The sequence below is a fragment of the Bubalus kerabau genome, chromosome 15 (assembly GCF_029407905.1).
Source record: "Bubalus kerabau isolate K-KA32 ecotype Philippines breed swamp buffalo chromosome 15, PCC_UOA_SB_1v2, whole genome shotgun sequence".
Taxonomy (NCBI): Eukaryota; Metazoa; Chordata; class Mammalia; order Artiodactyla; family Bovidae; genus Bubalus; species Bubalus kerabau.
Genome location: NC_073638.1, coordinates 82,870,364 through 82,888,759, shown reverse-complemented (window position 1 = coordinate 82,888,759; position 18,396 = coordinate 82,870,364). Strand labels below are relative to the sequence as shown.

At 43.3% G+C, this 18,396-nt stretch overlaps 1 protein-coding gene and 1 long non-coding RNA gene across 2 annotated transcripts; one reads left to right on the top strand and one right to left on the bottom strand.

The window, feature by feature from the left end:
* Positions 1-1,752: 1,752 nt before the first annotated feature.
* Positions 1,753-7,729, top strand: LOC129627950 (olfactory receptor 10Q1-like). Its single transcript, XM_055547381.1, has 2 exons — positions 1,753-1,896; positions 6,765-7,729. The coding sequence occupies exons 1-2, from the start codon at positions 1,854-1,856 to the stop codon at positions 7,727-7,729; spliced, it is 1,008 nt and encodes a 335-aa protein (XP_055403356.1). The 5' UTR covers positions 1,753-1,853.
* A 908-nt stretch (positions 7,730-8,637) lies between these two features.
* LOC129628584 (uncharacterized) lies at positions 8,638-16,776 on the bottom strand. The gene is made up of 3 exons (XR_008702828.1): positions 16,666-16,776; positions 16,421-16,553; positions 8,638-8,893 (listed from the first exon to the last, which is right to left on the bottom strand). It is a non-coding gene; the product is annotated as an uncharacterized LOC129628584 (long non-coding RNA).
* Positions 16,777-18,396: the final 1,620 nt, after the last annotated feature.

Here is an 18,396-nt window from a genome sequence, read left to right as displayed (position 1 = left end):
GGCCTCCCTGTCCATCACCAACTCCTGGAGTTTACCCAAACTCATGTCCATTGAGTCGGTGATGCCATCCAACCCTCTCATCCTCTGTCATCCCCTTGTCCTCCTATCTTTCATCCCCTCCTCCTCCAATCTTTCCCAGCATCAGGGTCCCTTGCAATGAGTCAGCTCTTTGCATCAGGTGGCCAAAGTATTGGAGTTTCAGCTTCAGCATCAGTCCTTCCAATGAACACCCAGGACTGATCTCCTTTAGGATGGACTGGTTGGATCTCCTTGCAGTGCAAGAGACTCTCAAGAGTCTTCTCCAACAACACAGTTCAAAAGCATTAATTCTTCGTCGCTCAGCCTTCACAGTCCAACCCTCACATCCATACATGACTACTGGAAAAACCATAGCCTTGACTAGATGGACCTTTGTTGACAAAGTAATGTCTCTACTTTTTGATGTACTGTCTAGGTTGGTCATAACTTTCCTTCCAAGGAGCAACCATCTTTTAATTTCATGACTGCAGTCACCATCTGCAGTGATTTTGGAGCCCAAGAAAATAAACGCTATCACTGTTTCCACTGTTTCCCCACCTATTTTGCCATGAAGTGATGGGACCAGATGCCATGATCTTCGTTTTCTGAATGTTGAGATTTAAGCTCTCCTTTTCACTCTCCTCTTTCACTTTCAAGAGGCTCTTTAGTTCTTCTTCACTTTCTTCCATAAGGGTGGTGTCATCTGCATATCTCAGGTTATTGATATTTCTTCTGGCAATCTTGATTCCAGCTTCTGCTTCTTCCAGCACAGCGTTTCTCATGATGTACTCTGCATATAAGTTAAATAAGCAGGGTGACAATATACAGCCTGGATGTATTCCTTTTCCTATTTGGAACCAGTCTGTTGTTCCATGTCCAGTTCTAACTGTTGCTTCCTGACCTGCATACAAGTTTCTCAGGAGGCAGGTCAGGTGGTCTGGTATTCCCATCTCTTTCAGAATTTTCCACAGTTTATTGTGATCCACACAGTCAAAGGGTTTGGTATAGTCAATAAAGCAGAAATAGATGTTTTTCTGGAACTCTCTTGCTTTTTCAATGATCCAGTGGATGTTAGCAATTTGATCTCTGGTTCCTCTGCCTTGACCACTTCCAATTTGCCTTGATTCATGGACGTAACATTCCAGGTTCCTATGCAATATTGCTCTTTACAGCATCAAATTTTACTTCCATCACCATTCACATCCACAACTGGGTGTTGTTTTTGCTTTGACTCCATCTCTTCATTCTTTCTGGAGGTATTTCTCCACTGATCTCGAGTAGCATATTGGGCACCTACCAACCTGGGGAGTTTATCTTTCAGTGTCTTATCTTCTTGCCTTTTCATACAGTTCATTGGGTTCTCAAGGCAAGAATACTGAAATGGTTTGCCATTCCCTTCTCCAGTGGACCACATTCTGTCAGAACTCTCCACCATGACCCGCCTGTCTTGGGTGGCCCCACACGACATGGCTCATAGTTTCATTAAGTTAGACAAGGCTATGGTCCATGTGATCAGTTTGGTTAGTTTTCTGTGATTGTGGTTTCCATTCTGTCTTCCCTGTGATGGAGAAGGATAAGAAGCTGATGGAAGCTTCCTGATGGGAGAGACTGACTGAGGGAGAAACTGGGTCTTGTTCTGATGGGTGGGGCCATGCTCAGTAAATCTTTAATCCAATTTTCTGTTGATGGGCAGGGTTGTGTTCCCTCCCTATTATTTGACCTCCAGCCAAACTATGGTGGAAGTAATGAAGATAATGGCGACCTCCTTCAAAAGGTCCCATGCATGCACTGCTACACTCAATGCCCCCAATCCTGCAGCAGGCCACCACTGACCCATGCCTCCACCAGATATTCCTGGACACTCACAGGCAAGTCTGGGTCAGTCTCTTGTGGGGTCACTTCTCCTTTGTCCTGGGTCCTGGTGCACACAAGGTTCTGTTTGTGTCCTTCAAGAGTCTATTTTTGGCAGTCTGTAAGTTCTGGCAGCTCTATGGTAGGGTTAATGGTGACCTCCTCCAAGAGGGCTTATGCTATACCCAGGTCTGCTGCATCCAGAGCCCCTGCCCCTGCGGCAGTCCACTGCTGACCCGGACCTCCACAGGAGACACTCAAACACAGTTCTGGCTCAGTCTCTGTGGCATCTCTGGGTCCTGGTGGGCACAAGGTTTGTCTCAGGCCAGTATGCGGTTTGGTTCTAAACACGATTTCACCCCTCCTACCGTCCTGCTGGAGCTTCTCCTTTGAATGTGGATTATCTTTTTTTGGCAGGATCCAACATTCTCCTGTCGATGGTTGTTCAGCAGTGAGTTCTAATTTTAGAGTTCTGGCAGGAGATAATGAGCGCGCATCCTTCTACTCCACCATCTTGGAGTAATATTAATCACCCAGCAACCCAGATTTTTTGTTGAGGAATTATTTTAAGTGTATTTAAATTGAATGGCATGCAAGTGTCAACTTAAAAAATATTCACAACATAAAAGTTGAGAGTTATGCTTTATTTGGTGGGAATTTTTAGGACTTCAAGACAGCACCTCAAGTGACCCTGAGAACTACTCCAAGGAGGTGAGGGGAGGAGCCAGGTTATATACAAGTTTTACAGCAAAGGGCAGGTAGTCTGAATGTCAAAAGTTAAAGGTTATTATTAATTAAAGAAAACCAGGTAACCCAAGCTAAGGAATTCAGCTCCTGTCTATGTAGGGGAAAATGCAAGAGTCTGGGTTCACTGAAATCATTCCTTTGACATGCACCTCATCTATCTGGGGCCAGTTTCCTGTGTTTTCACATCCTGAGCTTCCTTTCCTTGGGGCTTACCTTAGGGAGTGGCCGTAGGTCTGCTGGCTGCTAGAAGGCAGACAGTCTCCTTCCTGTGTCCCTCAGGGCTCACCAGCTCACACCGGAGGGCTGGAAACGCTGATGACTTTGACATCCTTATTTACTGATATCACAGGCATATTCCATTTCTCACAAGCATATCTGATTTTATTGCTCTTCACTTCACTGTGTTCCCTGGTGGTTCAGAGGGTAAAGCGTCTGCCTGGAATGCTTAAGACCAGGGTTCGATCCCTGGGTCGGGAAGATCCCCTGGAGAAGGAAATGGCAACCCACTCCAGTACTCTTACCTGGAAAATCCCATGGAGGGAGGGAGAAGCCTGGTAGGCTACAGTCCGTGGGGTCGCAAAGAGTCGGACACAACTGAGCGACATCACTTACTGTGCGTCACAGATATTTCCTCGTCTGACAAGTTGAAGGTTTGCCCTGCATCAAGCCGGTCTGTTGATGCCATTTTCCAATAGATTTGCTCACTTGTTTCTGTGTCACATTTTGGTAATTTCTTGTAATATTTCAAACATTTTCATTATTGTTCTATTTTTTATGGTGATCTGTTTCCTGTGATCTTTGTATTACTCTTGCAAAAAGATTATGACTGGCAGAAGCTCAAATGATCATTAGCACTTTTTAGCAATAAACCACTTTTAATTAATGTATCTATATTTTTATAGTCAATGGGGTCACCAAGAGTTGGACACGACTGAATGACTAAGACTTTCACTTTCACTTTCATATTTTTTAACATAATGCTATTATTGCACATTTAATAGACTATAGTATTGTGTAAACATAACTTTTAAATGCACTGGGAAACAAACAAAAAAAAATTGTGACTTGCTTTATCATGATAATTGCTTTATTTCTATGGTCTTGAACTGACCTCACAGTATCTCCAAGCTTTGCCCATGTTTCCTAAGCCCTGGTAAATTTGAGAAAGTCTTTTTGTTGTTTTTGAACATAAAGCTCTAAAGCCTGAGTATAGAATTCTTTCACAAAAAATATTTGCTTTTCTTTAAACTCTATAGACATTGCTCTATTGTCTCTTGGGGTTTTGTATCAAAAATAAAAGTGTAGCCCACTCTAATATAAAAGTGCTTAGTTGACAGGTATTTTTCCCTATCTTCATAAAACTTATTCACCTGATGGTTTTAATGCCTATTTGAATTCTGCTATTGCATCTTTAGTTTTCTTATTTTCTTTTCTTACCTCAGGCAGCTCTGCTTCATTATTACATGATTCCCTTTACATGTTCCTTTCATCTGAATTTGTCCAAGTCTTAAAAGTTTAGGTTCATGGTTGAAATTTTTTTTTAAATATTCAAATGAGAGGAAATACACAAAGAGTATATATCAGAAAGAGTTGTAATAAAAGATGTTTGCCTAGTTTCATATGGAGTCAAAACTGGATGAAAAGTGAAAAACTCATGAATAAATTATAATGTAGCCATAAAAAAATGGGATACTATAGCACAGTGGAAAGAACAAAGTCTTGCTATAAAAAACAGCAAGACTAACTTTGCAGACATAATGTTGAAGCCAGGTACAATAAAGCACACACTTTATTATTACATATATAAATTGAAGCACAGTTTAACTAATCTTCAGTGATAAGGCCAAAAGAGTGGTTATCTTTGTGAAGCATAAAGACTGAGAGAAGACATAAAGAATGTTTGTAGGGTACTGGAATTTTTCTATTTCTTAATCTTGATAGAGTTTATGCTGGTACATTAACTGTGTAAAAAACAGATCAAACTGTACATTTAGAATTTGTGACGTTCTTTCTGTGTATGCTATATTTCAAAAAGAATGTTTACCAAAAATGTAAACAATACATCGATTTACCTAATTTTGAAAATATCTACAATTATTAATAGAGTCAGTCCTCCCTATCCACATGTTCTGTACCCAACAGTTCAGTTCAGTTCAGTCACTCAGTCATTTCTGACTCTTTGTGATCCCATGGACTGCAGCACGCAAGGCTTCCCTGTTCATCACCAACTCACTCTCAGAGCCTACTTGATGTCCATCGAGTTGGTGATGCCATCCAACCGTCTTATCCTCTGTCGTCCCCTTCTCCCACTTTCAATTTTTCCCAGCAACAGGGTCCTTTCAAATGAGTCAGTTCTTCGCATCAGGTGGACAAAGTATTGGAGTTTCAGCTTCAGCATGAGTCCTTCCAATGAATATTCAGGACTTATCTCCTTTAGGATGGACTGCTTGGATCTCCTTGCAGTCCAAGGGACTCTCAAGACTCTTCTCCAACACCACAATTCAAAAGCATCAATTCTTCGGTGCTCAGCCTTCTTCACAGTCCAACTCTCACATCCATACATGACTACTGGAAAAACCATAGCCTTGACCAGACAGATATTTGTTGGCAAAGTGATGTCTCTGCTTTTTAATATGCTGTCTATGTTGGTCATAACTTTTATTCCAGGGAGTAAGCATCTTTTAATTTCATGGCTGCAATCACCATCTGCAGTGATTTTGGAGCCCAAAATAATAAAGTCTGTCACAGTTTCCACTGTTTCCCAATCTATTTGCCATGAAGTGATGGGACCAGATGCCACGATCTTAGTTTTCTGAATGTTGAGTTTTAAGCCAACTTTTTTCACTCTCCTCTTTCACTTTCATCAAGAGGCTCTTTAGTTCTTCTTTGCTTTCTGCCATAAAGATGGTGTCATCTGTATATCTGAGGTTATTGATATTTCTCCCAGCAATCTTGCTTCCAGTTTGTGCTTCATCCAGCCCAGGGTTTCTCATGATGTACTCTGCATATAAGTTAAATAAGCAGGGTGACAGTATACAGCCTCAATGTACTTCTTTCCTGATTTGGAATCAGTTTGTTGTTTCATGTCCAGTTCTAACTGTTGCTTCTTGACCTGCAAACGAATTTCTCAGGAGGTGGGTCAGGTGGTCTGGTAGTCCCATCTCTTTAAGAATTTTCCACAGTTTGTTGCTATCCACACAGCTGAAGGCTTTGGCATACTCAGTGAAGCAGAAGTAGATGTTTTTGTGGAACTCTCCTGCTTTTACAATGATCCAACAAATGTTGGATCTGCCCCCATGGGTTTGACCAATCAGCAATAGAGAATTTTTTTAATTTCCAGAAAATTCCCTAAAGCAAAACTTGAATTTGCAGGGCACCAGCAACTATTTCAGAGAAGGCAATGGCACCCCACTCCAGTACTCTTGCCTGGAAAAACCCATGGATGGAGGAGCCTGGTAGGCTGCAGTCCATGGGGTCACTAAGAGTCGGACATGACTGAGCGACTTCACTTTCACTTTTCACTTTGATGCACTGGAGAAGGAAACGGCAACCCACTCCAGTGTTTTTGCCTGGAGAATCCCAGGGACAGTGGAGCCTGGTGGGCTGCCGTCTATAGAGTCACACAGAGTCAGACACGGCTGAAGTGACTTAAGAGTAGCAGCAACTATTTACAAAGCATTTGCATTGTATTAGGTATTATAAGTAATCTAGAGAGGATATAAAGTATGTGGGAGGATGTGTGTAGGTTATAGGCAGATACTGTCCTATTTTATGAAAGGAACTTAAGCCTTTCTGGGCTTTGGTATCAGTCTCACACAGATAACAAAGTACAACTGTACGCAACTCTTTAAATACAAGCAAAGAATTAGCCCTTGTCAATTGGATTTTAAATAGCAGAGTTTAAAAGAAAAAGACATCTCTGTCAACAGAAACTTCTGTAGATAACAATCTATCCCATTCATGAAGATTTCCCAGGGAGAATGTACCATGCCCTCTATTGTGAATTCGTTTCCAAACATTGAGATTGGAAACTGGATACTAAATAGGCAATTTCAAATCAAAAGCAAAATTTTAAGTCCTTGATTCTACTCACACAATTGAGTAATTCAGGAAAGGCAGTCTCAGCATCTTCTGGTCTTCTTCCGCAGGAGACATGTGGGCGAGGAGCCCTGTCCTCAACCAGTCTGGCCCCACGGAGTTTGTGTTTCGGGTCTTCACCACCGTCCCAGAATTCCAGGTCCTCCTCTTCGCCCTCTTCCTCGTCCTCTACTTGATGATCCTTTGCGGCAACACGACCATCATCTGGGTGGTGTGCACACACAGCTCACTCCACACCCCCATGTACTTCTTCCTGTGCAGTCTGTCCTTCTTGGAAATCTGCTACACCACCGTGGTGGTACCCTTGATGCTTTCCAACATTTTGGGCGCCCAGAAGCCCATCCCACTGGCTGGCTGTGGGGCCCAAATGTTCTTCTTCGTCACCCTGGGCAGCACTGACTGCTTCCTCTTGGCGGTCATGGTCTATGACCGCTACGTGGCCATCCGCCACCCGCTGCATTACACGCTCATCATGACCCGGAAGCTCTGCGTCCGGATGGTGGGCTGTGCCGTGGGCCTGGCCTCCCTCCTCTCCCTGCAGCTCACCATCCTCATCTTCACCCTGCCCTTCTGTGGGCACCGCAGCGAAATCAACCACTTCCTTTGTGACGTGCCCCCAGTCCTGCGACTGGCCTGCGCGGACATCCGCGTGCACCAGGCCGTGCTCTACGCCATGGGCAGCCTCGTGCTGACCGTGCCCTTCCTCCTCATTTCCGTCTCCTACGTGCTCATCGGCTCGGCCATCGTGCGCATCCGCTCTGCAGAGGGCCGCTGCAGGGCCTTCTCCACCTGCTCCTCTCACCTCGCTGTGGTCCTGCTGCAGTACGGCTGCTGCAGCCTGGTCTACCTGCGCCCCCGGTCCAGCACCTCGGAGGATGAGGACCGCCGAATCGCCCTGATCTACACCTTCATCACCCCCTTACTCAACCCCCTGATTTACACTCTGCGCAACAAGGATGTCAAAGGCGCTCTGAAGAATGCCTTCGTCAGTAAAGCAGCCTCAGACAACACTTGAAGGCTTAGGGGGCTGGGGTGGGTGTCTGTCGCTTGCCATCATGACAAAGATAGCACTTCCATGCTTTCCTACCCTGTGCCATTGATCTGACTTCTTGCCCTATTTGGCCCAGGTCCACACCCTGTACTCATAATAGCAGTCCAAGAGGAAAGACTTCTCTTCCTGCCTGATAATGAGACGTGCAGGGACCCGGGGCCCTTGGTTGCAGCGCTGCAATGCTTGCTCCTGGCTCTTCAGAAGAGGCGGGGGGGGGGGGGGGGGGGGGGGGAGGGGTCTGATAATGAGATTGCACATGCAGCATCACCCTCCAATTAAACATTAATTTAAAAAAATAAATTGGTATAACCTTTTGTAACTGAAAATTCAGCCCCTGCCCCAAGTGCTGAGTTAAGAGTAATGAAGACAACCTGGATATGTTCCAGTGTCTCCTAGTTTATGGTCTATGGAAACTTGAATAGAATTTGTATCCTACTGTGTGTGAACATCGTATAAATCTTTATTATATTGAATTGGTTCACAGTGCTTTTCATATCTACTATATCCTTCTACTGAAATGGCAACCCACTCCAGTACACTTGCCTGGAGAATTCCTTGGACAGAGAGGCCTGGCAGGCTACAGTCCATGGGGTCGCAAAGAGTTGGACACGACTAAGCAACTAAACATCAACAATACCCTTCTACTTTTCTGTGTATCCATTCTATTAATTTTTGATTGTTTGATATAGAAACTCCAACTAAAAATCTTAATTTATCTTCTTAAAAAGATAACTGTAATATATAGTGGAACTAAATGTAACTTTGTTCTGTATTTTCCAAGTCTCCTGTAAATGTGCTATCAATACTTTCATAATTTAAAAAATAACAAAGAAACAAAGAGTAATGAGGTCAAGGTTGTGAGGACAAAGAAAGAGAAATTTATTAATTTGCTGGCAAACGAGGAGGGTAGCAGACTAGCATGTTGAAAACTGCCCTTCTGCTCTCTGAAAGAGGGTAGGTCAATTTAAGGAGAATTATGAGGGTCTGGGTGGTGGGACTATGTGACCAAGGCTTCGCTGAGCAGGTGCTACTATTCTTGACTTTCCCACGATTTGTGGCCATTGTGATTCTCTGCCTTTGGTCAAGATGTTCCGACAGTTTTTCTGCCAACCACTTGGTCCTAAGCACCTGTGACTCAAGATAAGAACAACTAGCAAAACAGGATCAGCATAGTTAGCAGAAAAAAACAGCATGTGTACATTATTTGATTTAATGCAAGAGTTAAAAGAGAAGGTTAGTTATTGAATTTTTAACTCTGTAGTCAGCTACACCTTCTGAATGCTGTGACTAAGTACACCAAAGGCCTAGAAAACTTTCCCTTCTTTGATTCAATAATTCTTATTCTAAAAGTGTAATCTCAAATAACTGAGTCAAACAAAAATGAAAATACAAGGCTGTTTCTTAATTTATTTTAAAAAGCTATTAAAATATAATTTCAAATATTGGATACAAAAATAGAGTGTACTTTGAATTATATTTAATATTTCATAATAAAGGCACTTATAAGTGATAAAAAGCAAGGTACAAATCTTTATTTACAATAGGAACCCAATTTTGTAAAAATACATATGCATAATAATGAATAGAAATATACCAAAAAGTGAACAGTTGTTATATGTGATTTGTAGAATTATGGATAATGTTTTTTTTCTATACCCATTTAGGCATTTTTCATGATTTTAAATATAAGATTCTGTTACTCTTATAATTGGGAAAATAGTCATTTATAAGAGGAATCTGAAGCTCATATAAATTTATTTGACAAGTAAACTTTCCATCATCACAGTGATGATGTTTTTGTGTTTTTCCTAAATTTTTAATGTTTTCCCTAGATTAACACTTTTTGCTTTGGTTACTTCCTCTCTTCAAAACTAGATTTAGTGCTTTAAAATGTTTTATATAATTTCACATGATAGGGAGAACTAAACACGTGTTACTTATTCCAGGAACAGCTATAGATTTAACAATATTAAAAATGCCTTTGCTTTCAACTAAACATTGAAGAAGAGAAAGAAAGTTCTCTGGTGGGCAGGTTGCTTATGAACAAACCCAGGTCAAGTCACATCAGAACATAATGAATCAATTAAATGTATATAGTGAACTTGGCATTGTTGAGAATGCGAACAAAAGTTTGCAACTGCATTTTCTTGCCTCCTTTCATTTGTACTCATTGTCACAAATCATAGAGAAAACTAACTTGGAATTCCAAAGGAAGGGGCTTCCGTGGTGGCTCAGTGGTAAAGAATCCACATGTTAATGCAGGGGACACAAGATACACAGGCTTGGTCCCTGAATCAGGAAGATCCTCTGGAGGAAGAAATGGCAACCCACTCCAGTATCCTTGCCTGGAAAATCCCATGGACAGAGGAGCCTGGTGGGCTACTGTCCGTGGGGTTGTGAAAGAGTCAGACATGACTGAGCACCACGCAAAATGAAGAGTGTTGAAATGTTACCCTGTTGGGAAGAAGGCTCTGAAGTGCTGATCAGTCCTTTCCATTGAATTACGGAGTTCCCCCAGTTACCTTCCTGAATATATTTTAGCTGAATGTAATGAGCTCCTCCTTCTTATTAATAAATTATTCCCTTAAAATAAGAGTCTTTGCGTGAAGATACTAGATTCTGAAATTAGAACACTGAGTGGAATATCAGTGCATCATGAATCATATCATGGGACTGACTTGTCAATCAACGATGTTTCTTTGAGAAAATGATGGTTACCCCTCCCCCACATACCCCGCCCCCAGCCCCCAGCCCCTGATAACAAGGTAGACTCATAGTAGCATAAGTGGAAGTCAGAACTTACAAAATTATTTTAGGTTTCCTCCACTTTTCATCTCCTGCATCTTCACTGCTACTTTCAAATTTTCTACTTTCAAAGCCCTGCTCATCCTTTTCATGTTCATCCATTTGGGTTTGTGAGTCTGTTCTTGGTATCAAATGACTTACAGAGAAGTATGCCCAGGAGGTACAGTCCTCTTCTGCTGGCATTCTCTAACTATGCCTGTCTCATTAGAACTTTATTAAAACGCAGTTTATCACGTAATATAATCAAGTAACCATGTGATTCCACTGTGAATCGATAAGCACATTGTGGCCAGAACACATGACAGAAATATCACTAGTGTGTTGATACAATGAATTCCTCCAACTCTTTTCGTACAGTTTTACTGGTGGATGAGAAAAAGGATTAGTTATAGCAGCAGGAGTGGAGCTTCTATGTGGAAATTCCTTCCCGGTGTTTCTCCCTGCACGCCCCCCCCAAAAGAAAGTATTTATTTTTAAATCCAAAGTCTGAAAAAAGGTAATTGCGAAATCAGGAAAATTGAGAAAGTTATTATAATTCTGCTGCAGGAATTAAAGCATAATAATCACTCAACATCACTAATTATCAGGGAAATGCAAATGGAAACCTTCACTGAGAGAGCACCTTACAACTGTCAGCATGCTATCATCAAAAAGGCTACAAAAATTCCACAGAGAAGAGACTAGTGGTTACCAGCAGGGAGAGGGAAGAGAGGAAAGGCAAGACAGGGAAAGAGGAGTAAGAGGTACAAAATATGGACCTTTTATGTATAAAATAAACCAGATACGAGGATATATTGTACAGCATAGGGAAAATAGCCAAAATGCCAGAAGTTTAAATGGAATACAATCCACAACTATAACTGAATCACTATGTTGTATGCCTAAAACAAATAGAATGCTGCAGATAAACTACAGATTAATTTTAAAAAGAAATAAAATATAATTTAATTTAAAAATAAATAAACAAAGCATAACCATCAATGTAGAGAGGTTACTGGTTCAGAGGGATCCACTCACGTCAGGAAGAAAGTGGGGACCAACCAGGAAATGTGATGTGCAGCGTCAGAGGTTTTACTGGTGGATGAGAAAATTTAAATCACTGTGCTATCTCATTGAAGGTTTTCATTTGCATTTCCCTGATAATTAGTGATGTTGAGTGATTATTATGCTTTAATTCCTGCGTTTCTGAGACCAGAACTAGAAGCACTGGGAGAAACTGTCAGGATCTGATCGGTCAGTCTTGATGGCAGCTGTCCCCATGAGTGTGTTCATGGTCCGTTTGCTGCTAACAGTGAGTTATTCTTGCAAGTAAAGGAAGTAGTGTTTATATGCATAAGATACTTTATACAAATCCTATGAGACATGTTCCAGGAAATAATATAGAAAAAATAAGTCCTTAAACTGGCACTTTTAACATGATTCTGTCTAATACTTTTAATCGTATTGGGAGACCTGAATGCTCCTGTATCCAAGTACTGCCCAGTCACGTCCCTGGAGCATTTTCCAGTGTTTGGCTGTTCTCTGTAGTCTACAACGGTGGTGCTTTGGTGGCTAAGTTGTGTCTCTTACTACCCCATGTGCTGTAGCCTGCCAGGCTTCTCTGTCCATGGGACTTTCCAGGAAGAAAACTGGAGTGGGTTGCAATTTCCTTCTCCAAGGAATCTTCCTGACCTGGGGATCCATCCCAGGTCTCCTGCACAGCAGGCAGTCTCGTGCATTACAGGTGGATTCTTTACTGACTCAGCCACCAGGTCATCACCTATAGTCTACAGTACTTAGTATTAAACACCTAAAATTTGTAATTATTAAGAAAATTTTAGATACCTGAACTAATGAGTAAAGAGTACTAAGAATGCTGAAAATATTTTAAGAATGACTTATGACCTTATACTTTTTGTACAAATTCGCAGGAATTTCAGTTTCCCATTCCCACATGTTGAAGACCAAGAAAGCCACATAGGCAGTGCTGGCCCAAGCACGTCGGTTATGCAGTTACAACTAAAGCATGGAGGGGGAGAGATGGCTGGACGGGGAATCACTGAATGCAAGAGATTCCCGTACAACACTGCATTGCAGGCAGTTTGCTTCAGGGATATTGGGTGGGTTAAAAATAAGCTGCAGTACACCATCAAGAGTCAACACAAGAGGTATTTTCATAACGATTATCTCTCTCTCAGCGGTGACTTTGAAAACCACATAGAATCACAGATTCTGCAAAAGAAAGTTCAAAGTGCCACACAATTGCACTCATTTCACACGCTAGCAAGGTTATGCTCAACGTCCTTCAAGTTAGGTTTCAACAGTATGTGAACTGAGACATTCCAGATGTGCAAGCTGGGTTTAGAAAAGGCAGGGGAACCAGAGATCAAATTGCCAACATCCGTTAGATCATAGAGAAACCAAGGGAATTCCAGAAAAAAACATCTACTTCTGCTTCATTGACTGTGCTAAAGCCTTTGACTGTGGATCACAACAAACTGTGGGAAATACTTAAGGAGATGGGACTACCAGACCAACTTACCTGTCTCCTGAGAAACCTGTATGTGGATCAAGAAGCAACAGTTAGAATCTTACATGGAACAATGGACTGGTTCAAAACTGGGAAAGAAGTAAGACAAGGCTGCATATTGTCACCCTGCTTATTTAACTTCTATGCAGAGTATATCATGAGAAACACTTGGCTGGAAGAAGCACAAGCTAGAATCAAGATTGCCAGGAGAAATATCAACAACATCAGATATGCAGATGATACCACCCTTATGGCAGAAAGTGAAGAGGAACTAAAAAGCCTCTTGATGAAAGTGAAAGTGGAGAGTGAAAAAGTTGGCTTAAAGCTCAACATTCAGAAAACAAAGATCATGGCATCTGGTCCCATCACTTCATGGGAAATAGATGGGGAAACAGTGGAAACAGTGTCAGACTTTATTTTTCTGGGCTCCAAAATCACTGCAGATGGTGACTGCAGCCATGAAATTAAAAGACGCTTAGTCCTTGGAAGGAAAGTTATGACCAACCTAGATGGCATATTCAAAAGCAGAGACATTACTTTGCCAACAAAGGTCCATCTAGTCAAGGCTATGCTTTTTCCTGTGGTCATGTATGGATGTGAGAATTGGACTGTGAAGAAAGCTGAGTACCGAAGAATTGATGCTTTTGAACTGTGGTGTTGGAAAAGACTCTGAGAGTCCCTTGGACTACAAGGAGATCCAACCAGTTCATTCTAAAGGAGATCAGTCCTGGGTGTTCATTGGAAGGAATGATGCTAAAGCTGAAACTCCAGTACTTTGGCCACCTCATGTGAAGAGTTGACTCATTGGAAAAGACTCTGATGCTGGGAGGGATTGGGGGCAGGAGAAGAAGGGGACGACAGAGGATGAGATGGCTGAATGGCATCACTGACTCGATGGATGTGAGTCTGAGTGAACTCCGGGAGTTGGTGATGGACAGAGAGGCCTGGTGTGCTGCGATTCATGGGGTCACAAAGAGTGAGACACGACTGAGTGACTGAACTGAACTGAACTGAATGGCAGAAAGTGAAGAGGAACTAAAGAGCCTCTTGATGAGGGTGAAAGAAGAGTGTGGAAAAGCTGGCTTGAAACTCAACATTTAAAAAACTAAAATCATAGCATCCAGTCCCATCACTTCATGGCAAATAAAAGGGGAAAAAGTGGAAGCAATGACAGATTTTATTTTCTTGGGCTCCAAAGTCCAGATTCCAGATGGTGACTGCAGCCATAAAATTAAAACATACTTGCTCCTTGGAAGGAAAACTATGACAAACCTAGACAGTATATTAAAAAGCAGAGACAGCACTTTGCCAAAAATGTCCATATAGTCAAAGCTATGGTTTTTCCAGTAGTCATGTACAGATGTGAGAGTTGGACCATAAAGGACGCTGAGCAATGAAGAACTGATGCTTTTGAACTGTGGTGTTGGAGAAGACTCTCGAGAGTACTTGGACTGCAAGGAGATCAAACCAGTCTATCATAAAGGAAATTAACCTTGAATATCCATTGGAATGACTGATTCTGAAGCTCCAATAATTTGGTCACCTAATGTGAAGGGCCAGCTCATTGGAAAAGACCCTGATTCTGGGAAAGATTGAAGGCAAAAGGAGAGGAGGGCGGCAGAGGATGAGATGGTTGGATAACATCACTCAGTGGACATGAATCTGAGCAAACTCCAGGGGATAGTGAAGGACAAGGAAGCCTGGCGTGCTGCAGTCCATGGGGTCGCAGAGTCAGACACGACTTAGTGACCAGACAACAACAGTGGAAACCAGTACGTATTTTAAATGTGATGGTGATCATCGCTTGGGCTTCTCTCTGTTGACCACTGGATCCAATTTGTGAATTGCCCTGGTTTCCCTTTTTTGGTTTCAATCCAGTCCTCATGAGAAGGAAAAGTACGGCACTCGCGGCATTGGGAAAAGGCGGCTATTCAGCAGAGATGGAGCACAATCTGCAGAGGATAGACCACACACTTGGGTGATCTTTATGAAGCAACTTGAGAAACCCCATTTTATGGCAGCACACACGTCCTTCATTTAGGATTTAGTGATGGCGGAGGGAAAGGAAGAATATTAATCAGTCTCAGCATCAGCTACAGACTGGAGGACTGGGCTGACACGCTTGCCCTAGTTTTCCCTGAGGTCACGCTGTCCACCACCCTGAAGCGGGGGCGGTCTCAACCAGGGCGATACTGCCCCCAAGTGGTCGAAAGTTAGTACTTCAGGGGTGAAAAAGGAAAACGGACCCTTTAACTGTGCCTCTCCAAAGCTCAAAGCTGACTCGCTGGAAAAGACCTGATGCTGGGGAAGATTGAAGGCAGGAGGAGAAGGGGACGACAGAAGATGAGACGGTTGGATGGCATCACCCACCCGATGGACATGAATTTGAGTGAACTCCGGGAGTTGCTGATGGACAGGGAGGCCTGGCGTGCTGCAGTCCACGGGGTCGCAGAGACTCGGACACAACTGGGTGACTGAACAACAAAAAGCTCAGCCCGGTCTGACAAAAATCTTATTTCATAGTATTTATTACATGGGAGCAGAGAGAATTGAGAGTAAAAGATCTATCAATTCAGTTCAGTTCAGTGGCTCAGTCCTGCCTGACTCTTTGCGACCCCATGAACCGCAGCACACCAGGCCTCCCTGTCCATCACCAACTCCCGGAGTTCACCCAAACTCATGTCTATTGAGTCGGTGATGCCATCCAACCATCTCATCCAAACATGTCATCCCCTTAAAGCCTCCTTAAAAGGATCGCTGGGCAGTGATGAATAAAAGGATGAGGACCTCTAGACCGACTGGACTTGCACTTCCCTTCTCAGTATTTTCATTGTTTTACAAAAAACTCTTCCAATGAAACTAGAGATAAGGAGGGCACGAATAGATATGAGTAGCACAAGAGGTGGGTCGTTTTGGACACAAGCTTTATATTATTTTCTTCTTTCTAATGACATAGTTCTCCTTCCAAATGCTGCTGCCTCTTTCCAAGCTCTCCCAGCTGACTGACACCCACACTGAACCTGGGCCACACATGACCATGCAAATTCCCCTCAGCCTCTGGACTCAGATCAACAGTCGTACTGAGGAATGTGGTTCCTGACCTTCTGTGTGGCCACCGAGGGGCCAGATGATGCAGCATGCAAGTTCAAGAGAGTCAGGTCCCCACAGGATGAGCCTTGGCGGATGGGAAGCAAGAGAAGAAAAAATGGGGTACACAGGTGTCCCTTTCTTCTCTCCCTGGACTGATCCCAGCTACGATTTCTCCTTGCAGAGGAATCTAACATAATAAAACATATCTGATGAGTAGTTTTCCCCAGCTCTTGCATCTCGTGAACACTCACCCTTGCATTAATTCACTCTGCTGCATTATACTGCATCTAGCCCAGCCTCTGTTCCTTGTCTTGTCCTCTTCCTTACATCGTGGGATTTCATCTTCCCAATAAAATTTCAAGACTTGGATTCTTCCTTCAGGCTCTAGAAACGAGAAGACCCATGCTGAGATAGTAGTTATCATAGTCCCTTCGGGCTACTATAACAAAATACCATAAATCCGGTGGCTCATAAACAACAGAAATTTATTGCTTACAGTCCTGGAGGCTAGAAGTCCAAGACCAAGGCTCTAGCAATTCAGTGTCCGAGAGCCTGCCTCCTGGTTCACGGACTGCCATTTTCTCATTGCATCGTCACGAAGTGGAAGGGGCACGGGAGCTTTTTCAGACCTCATTTATAAGGATGCTAATCCCATTCCTGAGGGCTCTGTCCCCATGACCTAATCAGCTTCCAAGACCCTACCTCCTAACGCCATCACCTGGGGTCATGTTTCAACATGTGAATTTTAAGAGGACACAAACTTTCAGATCATAACAGTAGCAGGAGAAGGAACTCAAAAGTATCCCTCATGGACAAGTTGTAGAAAAAAGGATTCTGGTTCCACACACATTTCTTTTCTGGTCATGACCAGACAGATGATGATAGGTAGATAAAATAGCTTGCCTTTGCTTTCTTCTCCATCACCCAGTTATTTTGGACGTTACTCATGAACTCGATCAGCCTATAGGTTAAGTCATTTCCTGTTAAGGGGGAGTGAGTGTTCTTGTTTAGGGTGAGAAATCACTGAATTATATTATGAAGCAGATGCAATCATGAGATGTAGGAGTCTATGAATTTTGCTTATGTCTCTGGTTATATATCATCCCTTTCTCCTGTCTACCTCAGGGTCTGTATTTTCAGCCTTCCCAGTGTATCTGTGAACCACCCAATATCATTTCAATCTGTTTCTTCCACTCGTAAAAACCCAGAGTTTATTTATTTAGTTTGCAACTGTGAGCCCCGAGTGCTGAATCCCTCGGTCCCCGGATTCCCTTCCAACCCTGACCTTCACTCAAGTGGGATGGAGACTGTAGTCTACCCCCTTCCATGAGAGACGGCGTCTCTTTGGAGTCATAATCCCTAGTGCAGGAATTACCCTCAGTTCTCAGGGTGTTTACTGTTTCCCCTCGATTAGGTACTAGAGAGGAAACAGAGAAGGCAATCTCAAAATGCTTGCCAGTTCACTGGGAACATAAGACACGCAGCAAACAATTCAGTTGCTACAAAGAGCAATAAGCACCTAAGTTACAAATAGGAAATCAGAGGTGGGAAGAAGCCCGGAAGATAAACAAGAAAACAGATCAGCCCGTCTGTCCCCCGCGCACCTCGTGGTGCCTGGGGTGTGAAAACACCCATCTGTCCTGAGGAAAACCTTCAGGGACACTGTCCCCAGGGGCCTAGGAGGAACTGACTGTCCCATGTGAGCCTGGCCCGTGCCTTTATCAGCTCTGTGCTTGGGGAAAGAGCCTGCTTCTGGGAAGTACACGGGACCTGCTCTCTGTCTCCCCCTGCACCCTGTCATCAACAAGCTACGCTGCGGGGTCTACAGTCCAGTGACTTCCTGAGGTCCTAGCGTCTTTCAGAGGTGAGCCCGTTTAGACTGTAGCACCGCGGCTCTCAGCTAGTTAGGCAGGGGGCCCAGGGACTCGGGCGAGTTTTGCAGGACTTCTGGTGGCAGGACAGGGAGGGCAGGAAGGTGAGATTGTCACTCAAAATACACACTTGCTCATGCTAGTCGATCCCAAACCAGTCCAGGGCTTAACCCTCACAGGACCCTCGAAGGCTGCTCCGCATCTGGCCCTGAGGTTAGATGGAGATGCCTGCTGGTCCTTTATCTCACTTTAGTTTGGCCTTGGCACCTCTCTCCTACATCCAAGCCTCAGTCTCTCTCTCTCCCTCCATCCCCATCCCTCTTTCATCTGTAAGTCAAGCTTCTCAGGGTCGGAGA